This window comes from Delphinapterus leucas, chromosome 1 (assembly GCF_059928025.1).
Source record: "Delphinapterus leucas isolate spDelLeu-1000000601 "Yukka" chromosome 1, BTC_Dleu_Yukka2, whole genome shotgun sequence".
Taxonomy (NCBI): Eukaryota; Metazoa; Chordata; class Mammalia; order Artiodactyla; family Monodontidae; genus Delphinapterus; species Delphinapterus leucas.
In genome coordinates, this window is record NC_143129.1 from 7176889 (window position 1) to 7194573 (window position 17685).

General features: G+C 62.5%; 1 protein-coding gene across 3 annotated transcripts in view; it reads right to left on the bottom strand.

Moving 5' to 3' along the window:
• Positions 1–17685, bottom strand: part of NAV1 (neuron navigator 1) — a 212162-nt gene that overhangs the window by 119608 nt on the left and 74869 nt on the right. For all 3 annotated transcript variants that reach the window (XM_089903958.1, XM_022561983.3, XM_089904002.1), the window contains one exon: positions 8446–9231. In XM_089903958.1, the coding sequence (XP_089760084.1) occupies positions 8446–9231 (786 nt within the window). The remainder of the gene's footprint in view (positions 1–8445; positions 9232–17685) is intronic.

A 17685-nucleotide genomic window follows, 5' to 3' on the forward strand; every position in this document is an offset into this window, starting at 1 on the left:
CCCAGGGCTGAGCCCTGACCCTGGGGCTGGGGAGCGGCCCTCGAGGTCCCTGCTGTCCACATGACAGCAGTAGCACCGCCTGCGGCCTTCGCTGCTGTAACGCCCTCCCCACGGGGCCGGACGAAGGGAGGCCAGGCGGTGAACGCCCCAGCACCCCTGGACCCCTTGTCACCATCCCTGGAAACCCTGAGACATTGTGACACGCCTGCATCCTCCAGCAACGCTGAACTCTTGGACTCCTGGGGGTACCCGACTCCAGGACAAAGCCAAACTCCCCGGCTCCTGGGACAGTGGGACCCCATGACAATGCCCAGGGCACGGAAACTGGTCCAAAGGACAAAGCAGGAGGAGGATTTGCACTGGGTACAAGGCTCCCCATCCTGCCCTGGGGCACCCTCGCCACCTCGAGCCCTGCTACCCGGGACGGCCCTCGAGCACCGTCTGCTCCCAGGGCTCCCAGCCAGCGAGCTCCAGTCCGGTCCTCCCACGCCCTCCAAGGAAAAAACTGGGTGGCTGGAATGCCTCAGCCCCTTATGCCAAGTGTTTCTGACCCCTTGAAACAGCTCCCAACTCCTAACTCCTTCGGGAAGGCTTCCCGGATGCAGCAAGTACCCTGGAGCCGAAATGCGGTGCCCGCCCTACACACGGCTCTCTTTTCACGCCAACCAAGTCGTACGTCATGGGGATACTCTGTCAGCGCTCACACTGGTTTACGTGCTGCCGCTGCCATGTACGGTCTGACGCAGCTCTGCGGTGGGCTATGGGTCTAGGCTCTCCCGGGGGCTGGGGCCGGAAAGTACTGACCCCTCAGGCCTAACCAGAGCTGCTGCTCATCAAAGACAAGCTTCTGGGCGCAGAGGCGTCCTCCCCCTTGTCCCTCCCATGTGGACACTGCAGGGGCAGCAAGGGCCATATTCGCTCCAGCGAACAGATGTGGAACTTGTGAGGCCCTGGGCCGGCGGGTGTGCTCACTCAGAAATCCTCTCCCAGGACCAATTCCAGAGCCGGGACTCTCTCGGGGGCCTATGGGGGCAAGCCCTGACAGCTCCCCACCAAAGGTCTGCCCAGAGCCTACTGCAACCCCTGGGGCCGGTCATGGTCATGTCAGGGCCGCCGCCAAGCTGCTTGTCCATCTCCTTCCCCACCTCTCCCACAGCTGGATGGTACCCACGATGAAGCCCTCCGTTTACCTCCTTCTTCCGTTTCCAGTCCCTCCCATCTCTGCTGCCGGGATCCCAACCTGCATTTCAAAGCGCAGGTCACTTGTCCACAGCGTCCCCTCCTGCCCACGGCACCGCACTCGCCCCACACGCCGACCGGCTTCAGGCCACCCTGCTCTCCCCCGCACCCCTTCCCAACTTTTCCATAGCATCTGCCCCGCAGGGATGAGCAGGAACCCTTATCTCCTCACCCAGCAGGCCAGCAGCTGGCGAGCGGGGCCCGAAGCCGCAACCCCAGGAGCTCATGCTTCGTCCACAGCGACTGCTTGACAGCAATCCTGAATTAAATGGAATTGATCTCAACACTGTGGGGGGAGGGGTCTTGAGGCTCCTGGAAGCTGACATCACAGGGGTCAAGGTCAAGTCCTGGCCCTGTGGCCCACCTGCTCTTCTGGCTCGAGCGGCCAACCCACCGACCAGTGTCTCTGTTTGCTCAGTTGTAAGCGCGGGCTCACAGGGTCACTGTGGGCAGTAAGTGACTCATTAAACCTAAGGGACAAGAATCTCATGCCCCACGTGGTGTATGGGTGCTGGTTATGGGCAGGTCATCACTTTCTCTGGGCCTGTTTTCCTCTCGTGGAGCATCAGGTCCCAGAGACCTGGGGAGGCAACTCCGCAGCCTGGGTGTGCTGGAGCCCGTGGCCTATGGCAGCTGAGGTTCTGCACAGAGAAGCCAGGCCTCCCGGGTGGCTTCCTGCGCCCCCAAAAGGGAAGGCCTGCTCAGCGGTCACCAAGGGCAGAGGGAGCCTGTGTCCTCCTCAAGGTTCTTTTCTGGCAGAGGAGCCAGGCAGGGAGCCCCAACCCCTGCGGTCTCTGCCTGGGGGTCTCTTTGGGGGAAGTTGTTCCAGCCCGGTCGCGGTTCAGACCCTTTCACGCCTGGGCAGTTGTGTGCGTGCACACACGCGCACACACGGACACACACACACCCCTTCGGTCTGTGCGTAGCTGCTAGGGGCCGAGGGTGCAAGTGTTTCGGTGCACCGCTCCACGTGACACACCCAGCCCCTGTGCACCCTCGCGCACACCCTGACTCCCAGCCCCATCTACATCCTGGGGGTTTACGTCCGGACGTGAAGGTTTACGTGCAGGTCTCCCCACACACTTGCCTGTCTTGCGCTCTCAACCTTCACTACCTCCCTACGCTGCCCAAGGTCACGGCTGACGGCCTGGCTCCCCAAGAAAACTCCAGCGCTTTTCACCAGATCACTCCCAATGGCAGCGCCCCAACTGGACGCCCTTGCAGACGAGCCAGCTTCCCCGGGGACCAGCCTGGGCACAAAGGGCCCACACCCTGGCTTCGCGTGCCCGACGCACGTGAGCAAGTGCCCTGGGAAGTCGGTCCAGAGCCAGCGCTGCTGCTTGGAAATTAGAAGACGGTGCAGGAACCGCCCGCTGCAGAGGCCCTGAAACATATCATCGGGATGTCGAAAATAGACCTGACGAGGGCTCAGGCCAAAGCCCGCCCTGGCCACTGGCCAAGCTCTGGCCAGAGCTGAGCTGGAGAAGAGCCGCGTGGTAAACAGGCAGTGCTGGCGGTGAGAGCCTGGACGCTGCCGGAGCCCGAGCCCTCGGGGTGAACCTGTAACGTGCCCAAGGTGGTGCCCGTGCTCTCCCGCCTCAGTGCCAGCGGGGACCCCGCACCTGTTCGCTCCCCACACCGGCCGCACCCCTGCAATCTGCCCCTTCTTCTGCCAGAGGCACAGGTGCCGATCAGAGGTGAAGAGCTGGGATCTGCCCTTCCCGGCACGCGGCGCGACCGCGCCGGACACGCCCCGGGCACAGCTCCAGGAGACAGACACCGCTCCCGGGTCATCTTCCTGGTCTGAGCCCTGATGCCTGCTGGTCAGAAGGAAGCCTTGGACCCAGGGGCCTCTGGTTTTCTCTCCCTGCAGGGGCCAGGTCCCCAGGAGCCACAGTAGGGGAAGTTGCAGGGGGCGGTGCCTGCTCTGAGGGCTGACGCAGCCTTCCAAGGCTTCCACGCAGGAGCGCAGCCTGCCCACACAGGGCCAGTGAGCTGCGCCCGGCCCCCTGGCCTTCCTGGGCAAGAGAGGGAGGCTGCGGGCCCCGAGGACATCAGACGCAGCTGGGTAATGCAAACAGGCTGTGGGAGGAGGTCAGCCAACGCAAATGAGAAGCATGTGGCATCCACTTCCCCTTGGCTGGCAGGCCGGCACAGGCTGAGGGAGACGCTGCGGGAGGGAGCCCAGGTCAGCCAGGTGCTGGGGGGCAGACCTTATGGGGGTCCAGATGGGGGCTGGACTCTCCGGGGCCCAGGAATCAGGGGAACAGCTCGGCCCCTCCTCCTACCAAGTCTTACTGCAAAAGAAAAGACAGACGGGAGAAAGAGGAACGGGGGGCGAAGGGAGGAAAGATGCGAGGGGATGCAGTCGGGCACCTGAGAGGCAGGCCAGCCTAACCCGAGAGGATCCGGAGAGCAGGTCTGCACCCACAGGTGGAAACTCTCAGGAGACAGAAACTCTGCTCAGCGGGCTTTCTAATAACGAGGGCTTTCCAGGAAAATGAGGTAGTGAGCTCTCTGTCACCGGGAGTGTGTAAACAGAACACCCACTTGCCTACGACGCTACGAGGGAGTAATTTCTGCTTTAGGTGGGTGGCTCAACCAGACAATTTCCATTGTGTGTTCTGTGAATCCCAGGGGGGGAGGCGGGGGCTCTGCACGGAGAGGGTTCTTCCCTCCGGCTGTACAAGAAGGCGCCGCAGAGCAACAGGGATGGGCCTGGGGGCTCTGCTCAGCCGGGTCAGTGCAGGACCCGCTCTCCCTGGAGCCCCGTGGAGCTGCCTGTACCCCCAGCCCTCGAGGTCAGAGGCTGTGGGCTGTGGGCACGGGTGTGGAGGGGCGGCCCAGAGCAGGGCGAGGCTGGAGGTCTGCAGAAGACAAAGCCTCTCGTGTTGGCAGCTGGGTGGGGACGGGCCACGGGGGTGGACGGTTGTGCCCGCAGGAGATGTTAGCGGGTGGGACGAGAGCTAACGGTCAGCAAGCGGCCCAGGATTCCAGGCGACTTGGTGCTGTTCTGCCTTCAACCCCCATCCACGAGGGCCTGGGGCCCAGGGTGGAGCCGCTGCTGACCACCGAGGGCATCTCCCTTGAGAGAAGCCCTGGGCACCTCCCCTCCACGTGTCCTTGTCCCCAGAGCACAGGAGCTACCCCAAGGCCTTCCCGGGGAGGGGGAGGAAGACGGCTTTGGCTGCAGCGGCCTGAGCAGGGGGAGGCATAGAGAGTAAGAGCAACACCCCACGGGCCCCGGTGGAACCCAAAGCCTAGCCCTGGACACGAGGAGCAAAGAAACGTCCTCCCCAGCGCTACCCTTGAGGAGGCAGAGGCCTCGCAGCGGGAAGGGTCTTTGCCAGCTGCCCCTCCGCTACGCACGCGCTCACCTGCAGGCCTTGCCTTCCCTCGCCTGTGGCTCTACAAGCCCGGGAAGGCTGCAAGTCAGCGCCCTCACTCTCCTGCCGGGCCTCTGGGGAACCACTGGGAAGGCACCAGGCACGGCCCTGCGTGTGGAGCCTTGGGCACGAGTGTGGGTGAACTTGCACACGCGGCCTGTCTGCTCGGGCATTGGATCCTGGAGGACCCCCCGGTGCACTGAATAACAAGGAAGAAAACCAGGAAGAAAACCATCTGAGAAGCCATGTCTTCCCTCCCCCTATTCACAGCATCCCAGAATGCAATCTCTAGAGTAAATTCCCACCCCCCACAAAAAACCCACAACAACCCACTGGCTTAGAAACGGATAATTTCCGGACTTCCTTCCCCTGCTCTGTTTGGCCTGCGCCTCTGAGGGCCTAACCGTTGTCACGGCAACCCCTCACGTGGGTCCAGACACTTTCTGAGGAATTGGGACCAGGCGCTCCAGCCGCCTGGGTTCCTTTGCACCTGACCTGGTCCCCTTGCCTGGAGGGCTGAAAACGGGGTGCAGTGTGTGTGGGGTCACCAGACGGCTTGGAGGTCCTCGGACCCAGGGCTGAGGAGATGGAGAAGTGTGGTCGGGACGGGATTGTGTACGTAACTGCTCTGAGTTAAGACAGGCTCTCTTAGGCACCTGGGGCCCTGTCAAGGTCCGACCACCTCTCTCTGCACCCCTCCCTAATGCCGACAGGTAGGAGAGAGCCGTGGAGCAGCTCTGCCATTCACAAATGGGGAACGTGAGTCCCAGAGGAGGTCACAGAGCTTAGGACTTCTGCACAGGGAACTCAGGACTGCGGCCTCCTGCCTGCCCCAGACCCAGGCCAGGGGCCGGTGACCTTCCCTCTGGAGCTGAACTGCCTGACATGGACTGTCCACCAGGGTCCGAGGGCATATGATCCCTGAGACAGGCCCCCTTCCCCTGGACACTCACCCCTCAGTCTTCCAAGTTTCTAGGGTTTCCCAGTGGGACCCTAGTTCTTTGGCAGCTTCCAAAGCGAGGGAAGGGCAGGGCGCCTGCCTGGACCATCTGGGCCCCAGCTGATTTCTGGCAAGCCATGATCAGCTTTCATTCCCTTTCATTCCAGAAAGGCTCTTATTCGGGGCTGCCTCACTCCCTCTCCCTCCAGCAACCGGGGCTGGGCAGCTTCCGGGGTCTGAGATGGTCCCAGGGAGTAAGCGTGTCCTGACTTGGAGCCTCACGGGTGTAGAACCTGCGTCCTTCACCACCATCCGGAGGCAGAGGCGTCCACTCGTCTCCCCAGGGGCCACCCTGCTCTCCAGGGAGGGTCCTGACAACCGGACACCTTCATGGGTTCTCCTGTTCCCCCATTCCACACAGGAGAGGGGATCTACCTGGCCGTCACCTTCTCCCTCCTCCTCCCCTGCCCTCCCTGCTGCACCATTCAAGGTCACAGCACTGCTCTCCTGGGGCCAGCCCCGCCCAGGGTCAGTCCAGCACGTTCACCAGACTTCCCACTCCTCTCCCCTCACCAGCCCCGCCGTGGGGTCATCAGGGCCGGTCTGGTGGCCCATGCCCAGCACACACCAGCTTGGTACGGTCCCTCTTTGCCTGCTGACTCCCCTCCCTCAATCAGGTCCCCTACACAGAGTTGCGACTTAGTAATCAGGACAGACTCAGGACAGACGTGCAGAATCTGCCTTCCCATCACTGGCTCAGGGAAGACTCCAAGCCCCTCGAGGCTCTGACCCTGCGATTCCGGACCGCCTGGGAAATGGGGTGTGTTCTCCCCTCACTCCCAGGGGCGCTTTGAGACACGACAAGTGCCAAGTGGGCTGAGGAGTTACCACAAAGCCTCTCCCCCCGCCCTCCTCTCCCCTCGCTGACCAGCTCTACGGCTATCTGCCGGGGGTTTCTGTGGTCACCGCCTCTTGAGATGCAACTAAGAGGGCTTCGGCCAAGCAGCTAGGTCCTGGGGCAGTGTAGGGACTGCAGGACTGGGGAAGCCTTGACCTTGAAAGGGGGCTGTGCCCTCTGCTCTTCTGTGTCGCTGACACTCCCTCCACTCTCCCCAGAGACAGCCCCCGCCTTCCTCTCCCCCATCCCACCACCCCACCCCCCCCCCCCCCCCACCCCCGTCTCAGCCCTGCAGGGAGTATTCTCCCCGCCTGCCCCTGCACCTCCCCTGGCCTCAGTCACAGCTCAGTACCACCTCCTTAGAGGCGCCTAAGCAAGCCTTCCTTGGTGTCTGCAGTTACTTTCTTTCTTTTCTCCTTTACTGTCTGTTTCACCCCATTAGACTGTAAGCTCCTTGAGGGCAGCACTCCGCACAGGGGGGGAGGGGGGAGGCCGCCCCTCGGCTTCTGCCCCCACCCTCATCCCCACGGGTCCCTGCCTGCGGAGGCCGGGCCCTCAGGCCGCTGCGCCCCCCTCTTTGCCCTTGTCCAGCCCCCCGACTGCCCCTGCAGAGCCCATATGCGGCCTCCTCTGTGAGCCTCTGAATCCAAAGCTCCAAATCCCTGCCCCTGCTCGGGGGTCCCTCGTCCTGGCCCACACGGGGCCTGGGGGTCCCGCGAAGGTCGCGGTAGGTCGAACCCGTCTTTCCCAGCGCTGCCTTCTCCAGGCCGCCAGGCGAGCACCTCACCCCCCATTCCCACGCGCCCCACCTCGTCCTGCCCATCACTCGGACCGCAGCCCGCGTCGGTCCCGCCCCTCACACGCGCACGGACACGCCCCTCCCCAGCCCCCAGCGGGGCTGGCAGCCCGGGAAGCTCGGGTCCCGCGGCGCCGGAGGACCCACATCCCCGCCACCGCAACAAGTCCGCGGAGCCACGGCGGCCGCCCGGCTCCGGGCCTCGCCGCTGTCCTCTCGTGGCCCCGGCACGGCCCGCGCCGGCTCCCGAGGCGCAGCGGCCTTGCGTCCCGCGCATCCCGGGTCCCTCCCTCTCAGGGCACAGGGTCCCCGGGGAAAGCAAGCGCAGTTCCGGGCCCGCTCCGGGTTTTTTGCTTAGGCTCTTCAGGCTCGGAGAACAATGGGGCGGCTCTCTGCGCTTCCTCCGCCCGAGCGAGCTTTGTTCCTCCCTTCCCGCCCGCTCGGCTTCCATTAGCCAAAAGGCAAAGGCTTCCCAGTCAACCAGGAGTCTCCGCGCGAAAGCCCAGACCTTTCCACACTCCCTAAAAACCTGCGGAGTGGGGTGGGGTAGGGGTTTGGCCCAGGCCTGGGGCCGGGGCCGGGGCCGAGGTACAGGACACGCGTCCAGATGCGGGCAGCTGGCTGCCCGCCTGCCCCCAGGCCCCTGTCGTGCCTCCTTGCCAGAACCCATACCCGGGAAATCCGACTCGTGCTCCCACCGGGGATCCACAGAGGAAGCGGAGCCTCAGCTCTGCTCCGCGGCCAAACAGCCCTCACATCTGCTTTCCCCACATCTGTGCTCTAGATCGGCTCCCACCGGCGCTCCCCGGCAATGCTGAATGCGATCTTGCCCAGCACAGACCACACACGGCAGAGGTCACCACCAGCCCCCCAGGTTTTGCCGTGTTAAAATTCTAGGCTTTAAGATCCCAGGAAGCTGATGCGCTCTATTTCTGAGAAGCTAAGCCCCCCACCCCATTGTCCAGCCTCACCTCCGGCAGGCCAGAGCAGAGCCCCAGCCTGGGGACATCTCTACCAAGGCGCACTTCAGCCATATGCACCTGGGGATGGGCCAGCCCTGTACATCTGGGCGCAGTGTCCCCGCATAGCCCGAGCCGGGGCCTAGAGAGCCCAGCCGCTCTCCCCACAGCTTCCCTGGCAGCGGGCAAGGGGAAAGACAGGGGTGGGGCGGGGAGGCAGGACTCACCCAGCACTTGGCTGAAGAGCAGCTGCTCCAGGTCTCCCAGCACGGTCACCACGAGCTCGGGGTCCACCTTGAGGAAGGCGCGCTCCTCCTGGCCCTTGGCGGGGGGCACGGGCCCGGAGCCCTTCTGCGCCTTGGCTTTGCTGGAGAGCAGCTCGTCGTCCGACTTGCCGTCGTCGCTCACGGCCGCCTCAGGAGCCTTGCTGAGCGGCTTGACCTCGGCGTAGGGGCCGCGCGGGATCCGGCTCGGCTTCCCCAGGCTGGGGGCGAGCGGGGCCAGGGGGGTCTTGGCGCCGCCCGCCGGGCCGCCCTTGGCCTGGAAGAGCGAGTGCTCGGACTTGGACAGCGTCTTGGACATCAGCGGAGCCTCGCGGCCTTTGGGGCCCGCCTTGCCTAAGCCCTTGGGCGCCTTGGCCATGTCGTCGCTCCACTCGGGCTCGTATAGCTGCATCTTCTTCTCAGAGTCCGTGAGGAACGAGAGGTTGGTGAGCGACTTCTGCTTCCGCAGGTTGGAGGCGGGCGGCCCGCCGGGGACTCGGCCGTCCACGCTGCCGGACTTGAAGACCTTGAGCTCCGCCGCGCTGGCCTTGGCCATGCCGCCGCCGCCCGGCGCCTTGGCGCGCTTGGGCAGCATGCCTCTGCCGTCCGCCGCCGCCTTCCTGCCCGCGCCCCGAGGCTCGTCCGCGCCCTCGTCGCCGCCGCCGCCGCTCTGCTCCACCTCGGGCTGCACGCTCTTGACGCTGCCGCCCAGCATTCTGCCCGCGAGGAGCGCATGGACGATCCGCGCGTCTGCAGGCACCGGGGGCGGGGGGAGGGGGGAGCGCGCAGGGAGGAGGAGGCGGGGGAGAGGAGGGGAGGGGAGGGGGAGAGAAAGGACGGAAGAAACCGAGGAGGAAGGGGAGAGGAAAGAGGAGGGAGCGAGGGAGCGGGGAGGAGGCGAGCCGAGGCGCAGGGGAAAGAAACGCGAAGAAGGAAGCCGGGGAAAGGGAAGGAGCGCGGAAGCCGTGGAGCGATGGGGCGGGGTCGGAGGAAAAGGGGCGGGGCGGGGAAAATACAAATCAAAATCTTAAAATCAATCAAAGAAGAACGCAAGCCCCGCAACTGGCCGGCGCTCGGAGCTACCCGGCGCCGGGACCCGGTCCCCCGCCCGCCCCTCCGCCCGCCGGCCGGTGGGTCCCGTGGGTCGCGCGCCGCCCGCCAGCGGGAGCGGAGGCTGCGGGCTGCGGCTCGGAGCGCAGGAAGGAGGGGGGAGGTGGAGGAGCCGGCGGAGAAGGGGAGGGGTGTGCGCGAGCGCCGGGAGGTGGGGGGGAGGGGTGTGCGCGAGCGCCGGGAGGCGGGGGAAGGGGTGTGCGCGAGCGCCGGGAGGTGGGGGGGGAGGGGTGTGCGCGAGCACCGTGAGGCGGGGGGAAGGGGTGTGCGCGAGCGCCGTGAGGTGGGGAGGGAGGGGTGTGCGCGAGCGCCGGGAGGTGGGGGGGAGGGGTGTGCGCGAGCGCCGGGAGGTGGGGGAGAGAGAGTCTATTTCTGGCTCGAGAGGGGGTGGTATCTGCAGCCGAGAGCCAGGGGCGGATGAGTAGTGGGGTAGGGGGAGATGAAGGATTCGACCCGGTCTTCTCATCGCTTTCCCCGCCGAGGCGGGCAGGTTCCGGGGCACGGGTTGCCCCCTGCCAAGCCCGGAGGTGGGGGGGTGGCGGTGGAAAGGTTCCGTTGAGCTGGTGTGGGCGTGCGGGTAAAAGGGGCTGAGACGGGGCGGCTTGGGACGCGGAGGGAGAGTGGGCTCGTGAGGCCTGGGGGGGGGAGATGCGGCTAGCGTGGAGAAAATATCCAGGTCGCCTGGGAAACTCCCGGCCCCCCACTTGCCTTCCGTCTCTGAGGCTCCAGGCTGCTCTCCTGAAGTGCGGGGTGCCTCCGGAGGACGGGGGCAGGGGGTGGACGAGGGTGGCTTGGAAAGACCCAGGGTTGACTGGGCAGGGGCCTCAGGGCGCTGCAGGCAAGGCCTGACTCTTGGGATCCGGAGACTGGGTTCCCGATGACTGTATGACCTTGTCAAAGTCACTGCACCTACCCCCTTCCCCGTCTTCTCTCACGGTGGTTACAGTACCAGCTTAAGAGCTAAAGGGACTTTGGACCTGCAAAGCGCTTCGTCAAACCCAGGGCAACAGGAGAAGCTGAGCCCTGGCCCCTTGCCTGCCACACCTCCAGTGAAGCCTGCAGAGCGCTTAAAAAAGACATTTTCCTATAGCGCTTCTCCCTTCCCTGCCCCCCGGGCCCTGGGAAGAGAGATGGGGTGGAGGGGGGGACTGGAGGCTAGAGGCTGACTGAGCAGGCAGCCGTTTGCATGGGGCTGTCCCTCAGTAGAGGGCGACACTGCCCATTCTCCACGGCCTCCCAGGTCAGGGCCAAGTTGCCTAAGCAAAACGGTCCTCCGTCAAGAAAGTGAGGGACAGGAGAAAGGGAGGAGTGGGCCCCGGCGGAGCCACACACTGGGGAAGGCACAGCCCTGAGAACTCTTTGCCAGAAAGCACTAGCCATCAGATACCTGCCCACTTCATCCCCAACCTCCATCTCTCTAGCCCCAGGCCCCCCTTCACCCTAGAATCGGAGTCTCCTGCTTCACGCACTCTGCTAGCGCTCATCACAGCCTGCCTGGTGTGAGAGGCATTTGTGTACGTGTCCGTCTCCCCCACCAGCACCCACGCTCTCAGGGACGGAGCCGTGTCTCTCGGCACCTTGGTGGAGGCAGAGGCTGCCGCTGTGTTGGTAACGTGGATTTGGAGGCCTGAGGGCTGTGCTCCGGGCCTGCTCCCTGCATGGCTCCTGGGTCCTGTCCCCAGGACTCTGTCTTCCATCTTCCCAGGCCTGGACCGAGACACTATAAAGTCGGCAAGTCCAGGTGTCGTGGCAGAGAGGATGCACTGACCACAGTACTGAGCACTGACTTCTCAGGCAGAGGGATGGTTGGTAAGAAACGTGGACCCTTGGCTGGGCATTGGAGAAACAGAAAGATGGCGATTCTGCCCTCAGGGAACTCAGTGTCTGGGAGGACATGCAAGATAGCAATACAAGACCTGAGAGAATAATACTCCTTTTCATGGGAAACAGCAACGTCAAGCACATCACCACATTCGCTGCAGGCAGACAGACGGAGGTGGGTGTATACCGATTACAGGAATGACAAGGGGGAGACTCCCAACCCGGGAGAACAGAGCTCCTGGCTGTCTCGCTGATGCTGTAACCCCAGGGTCTGGCACTTACGGAGGAGGTTCCCAGTGCATATGAGCATAGGAGTAAGAGGTCGTGCTGGCAGGTGGGAGAATAGGTGGAGGAAATCTCAGAGGCTTCCTGGAGTAGGATGCAGTGTAAACAGGGAAGGGTTCAAACGGGGGGCGGGTGCAGGGTCAGGGGCAGTGAGTGCAAGTTCACTAGAAGGTCCCCTGGCACAATGCAGACTGGCCTCTGGGCCTGTGTCCAGCACTTAGGAGACTCAGGTAGACTGGGATGGCGATTTCAGATAGGGAGTGAGAAGCAAATGGATGGGTAAAGGGACTTAAGTGGTTTCATGCCAGAACTTGGTCCGGGCACAGAGAGTGCCCAAAGGAGGAGGCCAGTCAGGAAATCTTCCCTCTGGGCACACACGAGACACTCATGCTTAAGCCCAGACACAAGATCCCAGCTCAAGGAGGGGATCCAGTCCCATCGTCGGCACCAAAGGTCTGGGTGATCATGCGCTCCCTCCCCCGACACAGGCCGCTTTTCATGAAATCACAATCGCTTCTGAAGTCCTCATCCTTACTCAGCGGTCTCCTCCAGTTTGCACAAGACACAGCTAATTCAGTCACGGGCGAATCTCACCATCCCTAAAAAGAGCAGCTTGAGAGTCTGGGGACACTTGTTCCCTAATGTACCAGGTTACAGTAGTTTGCTTGTTGTGTGTATGTTCTCCTCCTGCACATAAATTCAATCTCCTCCTTAGCAGACAAGGAGAAATGAACTGGCTGCCGTCTGGCCAAAGAGCATGATTTGCGCTGTGGTCCAGCCGGTGCGCGCTGCTGTACACAAGGTCTGGCGCCTCCTCCGGCCCCTCGTCTCTGGTACCCATGTGTGTAGGTTCCCTCCTCCCACATCAGTGCCTGGAGTTGCTCTGACACTACTCCACCTGTTGCGCTGTCCACTTGCGCTTCCTGGTCCCTGGATGCCCACTGCCCCGGACCTGATCCTCCTTCCTTCCTCATCGGCTCCCGTGTTTCAGCCTGGTCCCTGCCCCCTCTCTTTATTCCCCTGTGTCTCCTCCCGAGGGATATCACATGCCCCAAACCCCATGCCCGTCCCCTTCCTTCAAATAAACAGCTCCTGAAAATTTGCCTCCTAGAAAAGAAGGTTTTCCAGAAGAGAGGCACCAGACCCCCTCCATCCTCCCTCTGCATGAAACACCACCTGCCGATTTATGAGGCAGAAAACGCCTTCCATGCTCACCTTCCCGCTGTCCCTCTCTAAAGAGTCTTGCTGTGATCACGGGGTGGTCCCTTTAAATCGTCATCTTGGCATCCTGGAACTTACAGACGCTCCCCAGTGAGGCCTCTCCCTCTGTCTGGCGGCTCTCTCTATTCCCTTCACATCCCCTGAGTTTCCCACCATCCTCTACTGCAGTGGGAGCCCTCAGCTGCCGTGGCAACAGCCATTCCAGCATCAGTCAATAAAGCCAATATATGCTTCCCCAAGTGATTCCTAAAAAGAGAGGATCCTGTCCTGTCACGGCACCCCCAGTCCCAGGCCGGAGCCCCTCCCACCCCGCCCCGTGCAGGACCGCCTGGCCGGGAGGGTCCAATGAAGAGAGAAGGCGAGGGTCTGTGTGCTGAGGCAGAGGCCCGGCTGGGCAGGGAGTGGGTGCTGATGGTGCAGTGGCCTGTGGCGGGGACTGGACCCTGCCCGGGCTCCAGAGGGGACTCGGGAAGGAGGCTGGTTTGGAATCATGAAAGTCCCCAATCTCCAGCCCCCCGAAACCGCTCATCACCCCACTCCTCTCTCTCCAAAGGCATTGGCAGTCTCTGCAGTGGGCGTGGGATGAGCGATTTGACCACGTCTGTTGACCGATAACTTAAAGCAACTCGAGGAATGAAGATACAGGCACACGGCCAAGGACAGGCATGCAGTGTGATGTTACATCCCTCGCCCGTGACTGGAAACGGATGTAGCCCTGGTTGTGGGAGGGCGTTCTGGGATCTGCCCCTGGGTTTGAGAGAGGATTTCTGGGGGGTGGGGAGTGAGGGAGAGAGGAGAAGTTGGGAAGGAGGGCTAGGCTGCCCCCACCTGGTTGACCTTGAAAGGTGACCTTGGGAGAAGGTGGGATCTGAGGCAGGGGGAGTGGGCAGGTGAGTCCACACTTGGTTCCCTCAAGGGCTAAGGGCAGAGCAGAGAAGAGGGGAGGGTTCTCTTGATTTCTATGCCCACAGTCAGGATCTGGAGAGCAGGGGCTGGGCACTAGTCCACCCACCCTGGGCCAGGGGCTGAGCGACAAGCACCTTCTTTAAGGTGTCCCCACCTGACCCCTGTGATGAGGTCCTCCATCACCTCCCGACACCTCTACCTTTGTGGAAAGCCCTCCAGCCACTGATGCCCACTTCCTTCTGCCCTTTTCTCTTCCATGTCACCGACCCCCCATGTCCTTCCACCTCTCAGCAGGGACTTCTTGACGGGGCCAGGCTGGAGGCCACGGAGGTGGCTGATGCCCAAGTGGCGTCTCGTCTGCAGCTGGACGGCCAGCCTCCCAGTGCTTACATCTGCTCAGCGCCTCCACACGCCAGCTCTGACAGGTGCTGCGGGCGCAGCAGAGGACGGGGCAAACAAAAACTCTTGTCCTCATGGGACGTCCACTCCACTGGGAGGGACAGGCAGTAGACAGGAATGCCAGGTGCTGAGAAGTGCTGAGGAGAAGGAACAAAGCAGGAAGGGGAGGTGAAACCCTGTGGGCAGGGGGTGAGTATCTGATTCGGTGACCAAGGAAGTCTTTACTGAGGAGGTTCATTTGAGTAAAGATCTGAAGAAGAGAGGGGACAATCTCTATGGATATCTGGGGAAGAGGTTTCCAGGCAGAAGGAACAGCCCAGGCAAAGCCCTGAGGCAGGGTGTGCCTGGTGTGTTCGGAGAATCGCAAGATCAGAGGCACATCTGCTAGAGAGAAAAGACGGGGCCGGTGGCAGGCAGTGAGGTCAGGATGTGATGGAGGCCAGTGTGCGGAGGCCTCAGAGGTCATCACTTGGCCTTTCGCTCAGTGAGATGGGAGCCCCCCGGCAGGCTTGGAGCAGAGGACTGGCACAGCCTGGCTCCCCCTTGGAAGGGTCCCTTGGCTGCTGGATGGGGCTCCTGGACAGACTGCAAAAATCAAGGTGAGGGATGATGGTGGCTTGGAACTGGTGGGACTTTGGCGGTGGTGAGGGATGGTCAACGCTGGGCATCTTTTGAAGCCGTTAGGGTTTGCTGATGGACCAGAGGTGGGTCTTTGGGAAAGAGAGGGGTCAAGGATTGGGTTGACCCCAAGGATTGGGGCCTGGACAGTTCTAGGCCTGGGGTTGCTGTCAGTCAAGGTCGCGAAGACTTTAGGAGGAGCTGGCGTGGAAAGAGGATTAGACCCTCTGCTTTTCCTGGCACTCCTCAAGTCCAAAGGGCCCTCCTGTGCGATGCCTCTCCAGACTCACCCACACGCTTACTGCAGCCAATGCAATAATTTCCTGGCATCCAGCCAACATCCTTTATCCACTCATCTGTGATTCCCAAGGATCCACCCTTGGTTGGCTTTACTGACAATGAACTTTTCCCAGAACCCATCACGGCTCTTTGCACACAGTGGGCTCTCAGAAATACTTGATGAATGACGATGGATGGAATGAATGAATGCGTGACTCAGAGCAGATGTGTGAGGACTGTAAACAGCAGTGACCTCTCGGTACCCGTGGTGAGAGACAGCGCAGCTGGTGCCGAATGGCAGCCAGGCCCGGGGACGGCGTCCCAGCCACATCTTCCCTCCCTTCCCTACAGCCCTGGGCTGCGGGGAGGCCGGCAGACCCTCCCTCTGCCCCTTTGAGGAAGCTCCAGTTCTTGTGACCTTGGGACGGGGCACAGCTGAGACCCTCTCCTCCCCCATCTCTGCCCTGCACACCTCTGGGCGACAGGGCGGGAGTGGGCAAGAAGTCCTCACGTTCCCTCGCGCACCTAGCAGTCCCACCAGGAACGTGACCCCCACCCTCCCGGGCCACCTGGAGGAGAAGAAGAGCCGGTGGACACAGTGGTCCAGCATGGATCTACCAGCTGGCTCGCACCTCATCCAGGAAGCCCTCCCAGACTGATCCTCTTGCCTCCTCCCAGCCTTTGCTTTCCAGGGCCTTGGTAGCTGAGACGTTTCTGTGGACTCTGCAGGGCCCTGGCTCCGCCTCTCTGGTCCCAGGAGGCTCCCTAAGCTCCAGGGTTGGGGGTTTTCCCATGGGCTCCAAGGTCAGGAGTGTGGGCCCAGAAGAGATTTGCTGTCCGCCTGTGCTGGGGAAAATGAGGCCCAGCCAACCCAAGGCTGGGAGTGGAGCCAGGGACCGTGGGCCCCAGTCTGCCTCTGGCCCAGCGTCTCAGGGAGCACTTCCGGGAGGCTGAGGGTGCTGCGGAAGTCTAACTCCAGCCCACGTTCCTGGGAGCTCACAGCAGCCTGGACGCATCTGCCCTGAGCCTCCAGGCCCACAGGACGGGGGTGAGCCTGCTCATCCTGTGAAGTAGGGGGGCCGACACGAGCCCAGGGAGGACACAGGGCCTGAGCCTGAAGCCCAGTGTCCCCAGCTGGAGGGCAGGGCTCTCTCAGGCTGGGAGGGTGTAGGTCCTCTGCTCAGAGGCTGGGTGCTCTGGGTGTGCAGCCCCACAGGGAGTGGGGACTGTGGCCAGAGGGCCTCAGACCCAGGAGGTAAGGTCCGATTTAGGGCTGGGCTGTGACTCCCTAACGCCCCCAAGCACCCTGACCCCCAGGCTAGAACACGGGACCTCCGTTCCTCGGCAGGGGAGCCGGGCGTTCACAGCAAGACACTGGGTTCCTGCTCTTCTAAGCACCCAGCCCAGGCCGCCTGAGCGCTGACGCCCTCCTTCTCCATTTCAAGCCGGAACTCCGTGATGGCGGGCGGAGGTGAGCTGGGCGGCTCCCCAGGGAAGGACTGCCCCCCACCTTCTGGTGTCAGCCACCACAGAGGCCAGTGCTGACCCACACACAGCACTCGGCCTCCCTCCCCCGCCCCCAGGAGCCTTGCTCTCTGATGCTCTCCTACCCACCCTCCGGTCCAGGCCAAACCCCACGCCTGCGCCTTGGCTGTGTCTGCCCTTCTCCCCGATGCCTTCTCTTATATGAATTCAAGTCCAGTTCACCCTTCAAGGCCCAGCCTTGGGGCCGCCTTCTCTAGGAAGCCTTCTCTGCCTACATCCCACGCTTATCTTGAACTTTCCTCTCTACCGATTATAGTCAGGGTGCCACGTAGTCAAATTCTGCCCACTTGTATCCTAGGGAGAGATCCTCCCCCTCCAGCTAAATTGTAAGCCCCCATTATAGACTGCATGTTGGTATCCCCCCCAAATTCATAAACTGAAACTCTAATCCCCAGTGTGGCGGTATTTGGAGATAGGGCATTTGGGAGGTAATTAGGTCACAAGGGCAGAGAACTGGCAATGGGATTAGTGCCCTTATAAGAAGAGGCACCAGGGCGCTTGTTTCCTCTGAGCCAGGTGAGGACACAGCGAGAAGACGGTTGTCTACAAGACAAGAAGAGAGCTCTCACCAGGAACTGAAATGGCTGGCACCTTGACCTTGGACTTCCCAGCCTCCAGAACCGTGAGGAATACATTTCTGTTGTTTAAGCCGCCTGGTCTACGGTACTTTTGTTAAAGCAGCCTGGGCTGACGACGACGTCTCCCTACATGGAGCTGTTAAGAAGGGCTCACTGGGCTTCCCTGGTGGCGCAGTGGTGGAGAGTCCGCCTGCCGATGCAGGGGACGCGGGTTCGTGCCCCGGTCCGGGAAGATCCCACATGCCGCGGAGCAGCTGGGCCCGAGAGCCGTGGCCAGTGAGCCTGCGCGTCCGGAGCCTGTGCTCCGCAACGGGAGAGGCTGCAGCAGTGAGAGGTCCGCGTACCGCAAAAAAAAAAAAAAAAGGGCTCACTGATGCTTGTGGAGCCGCGGGGAAGGGGGTCTTTACCGCCACTAAGCAGACCCTCTTAGACCTGTCACTTG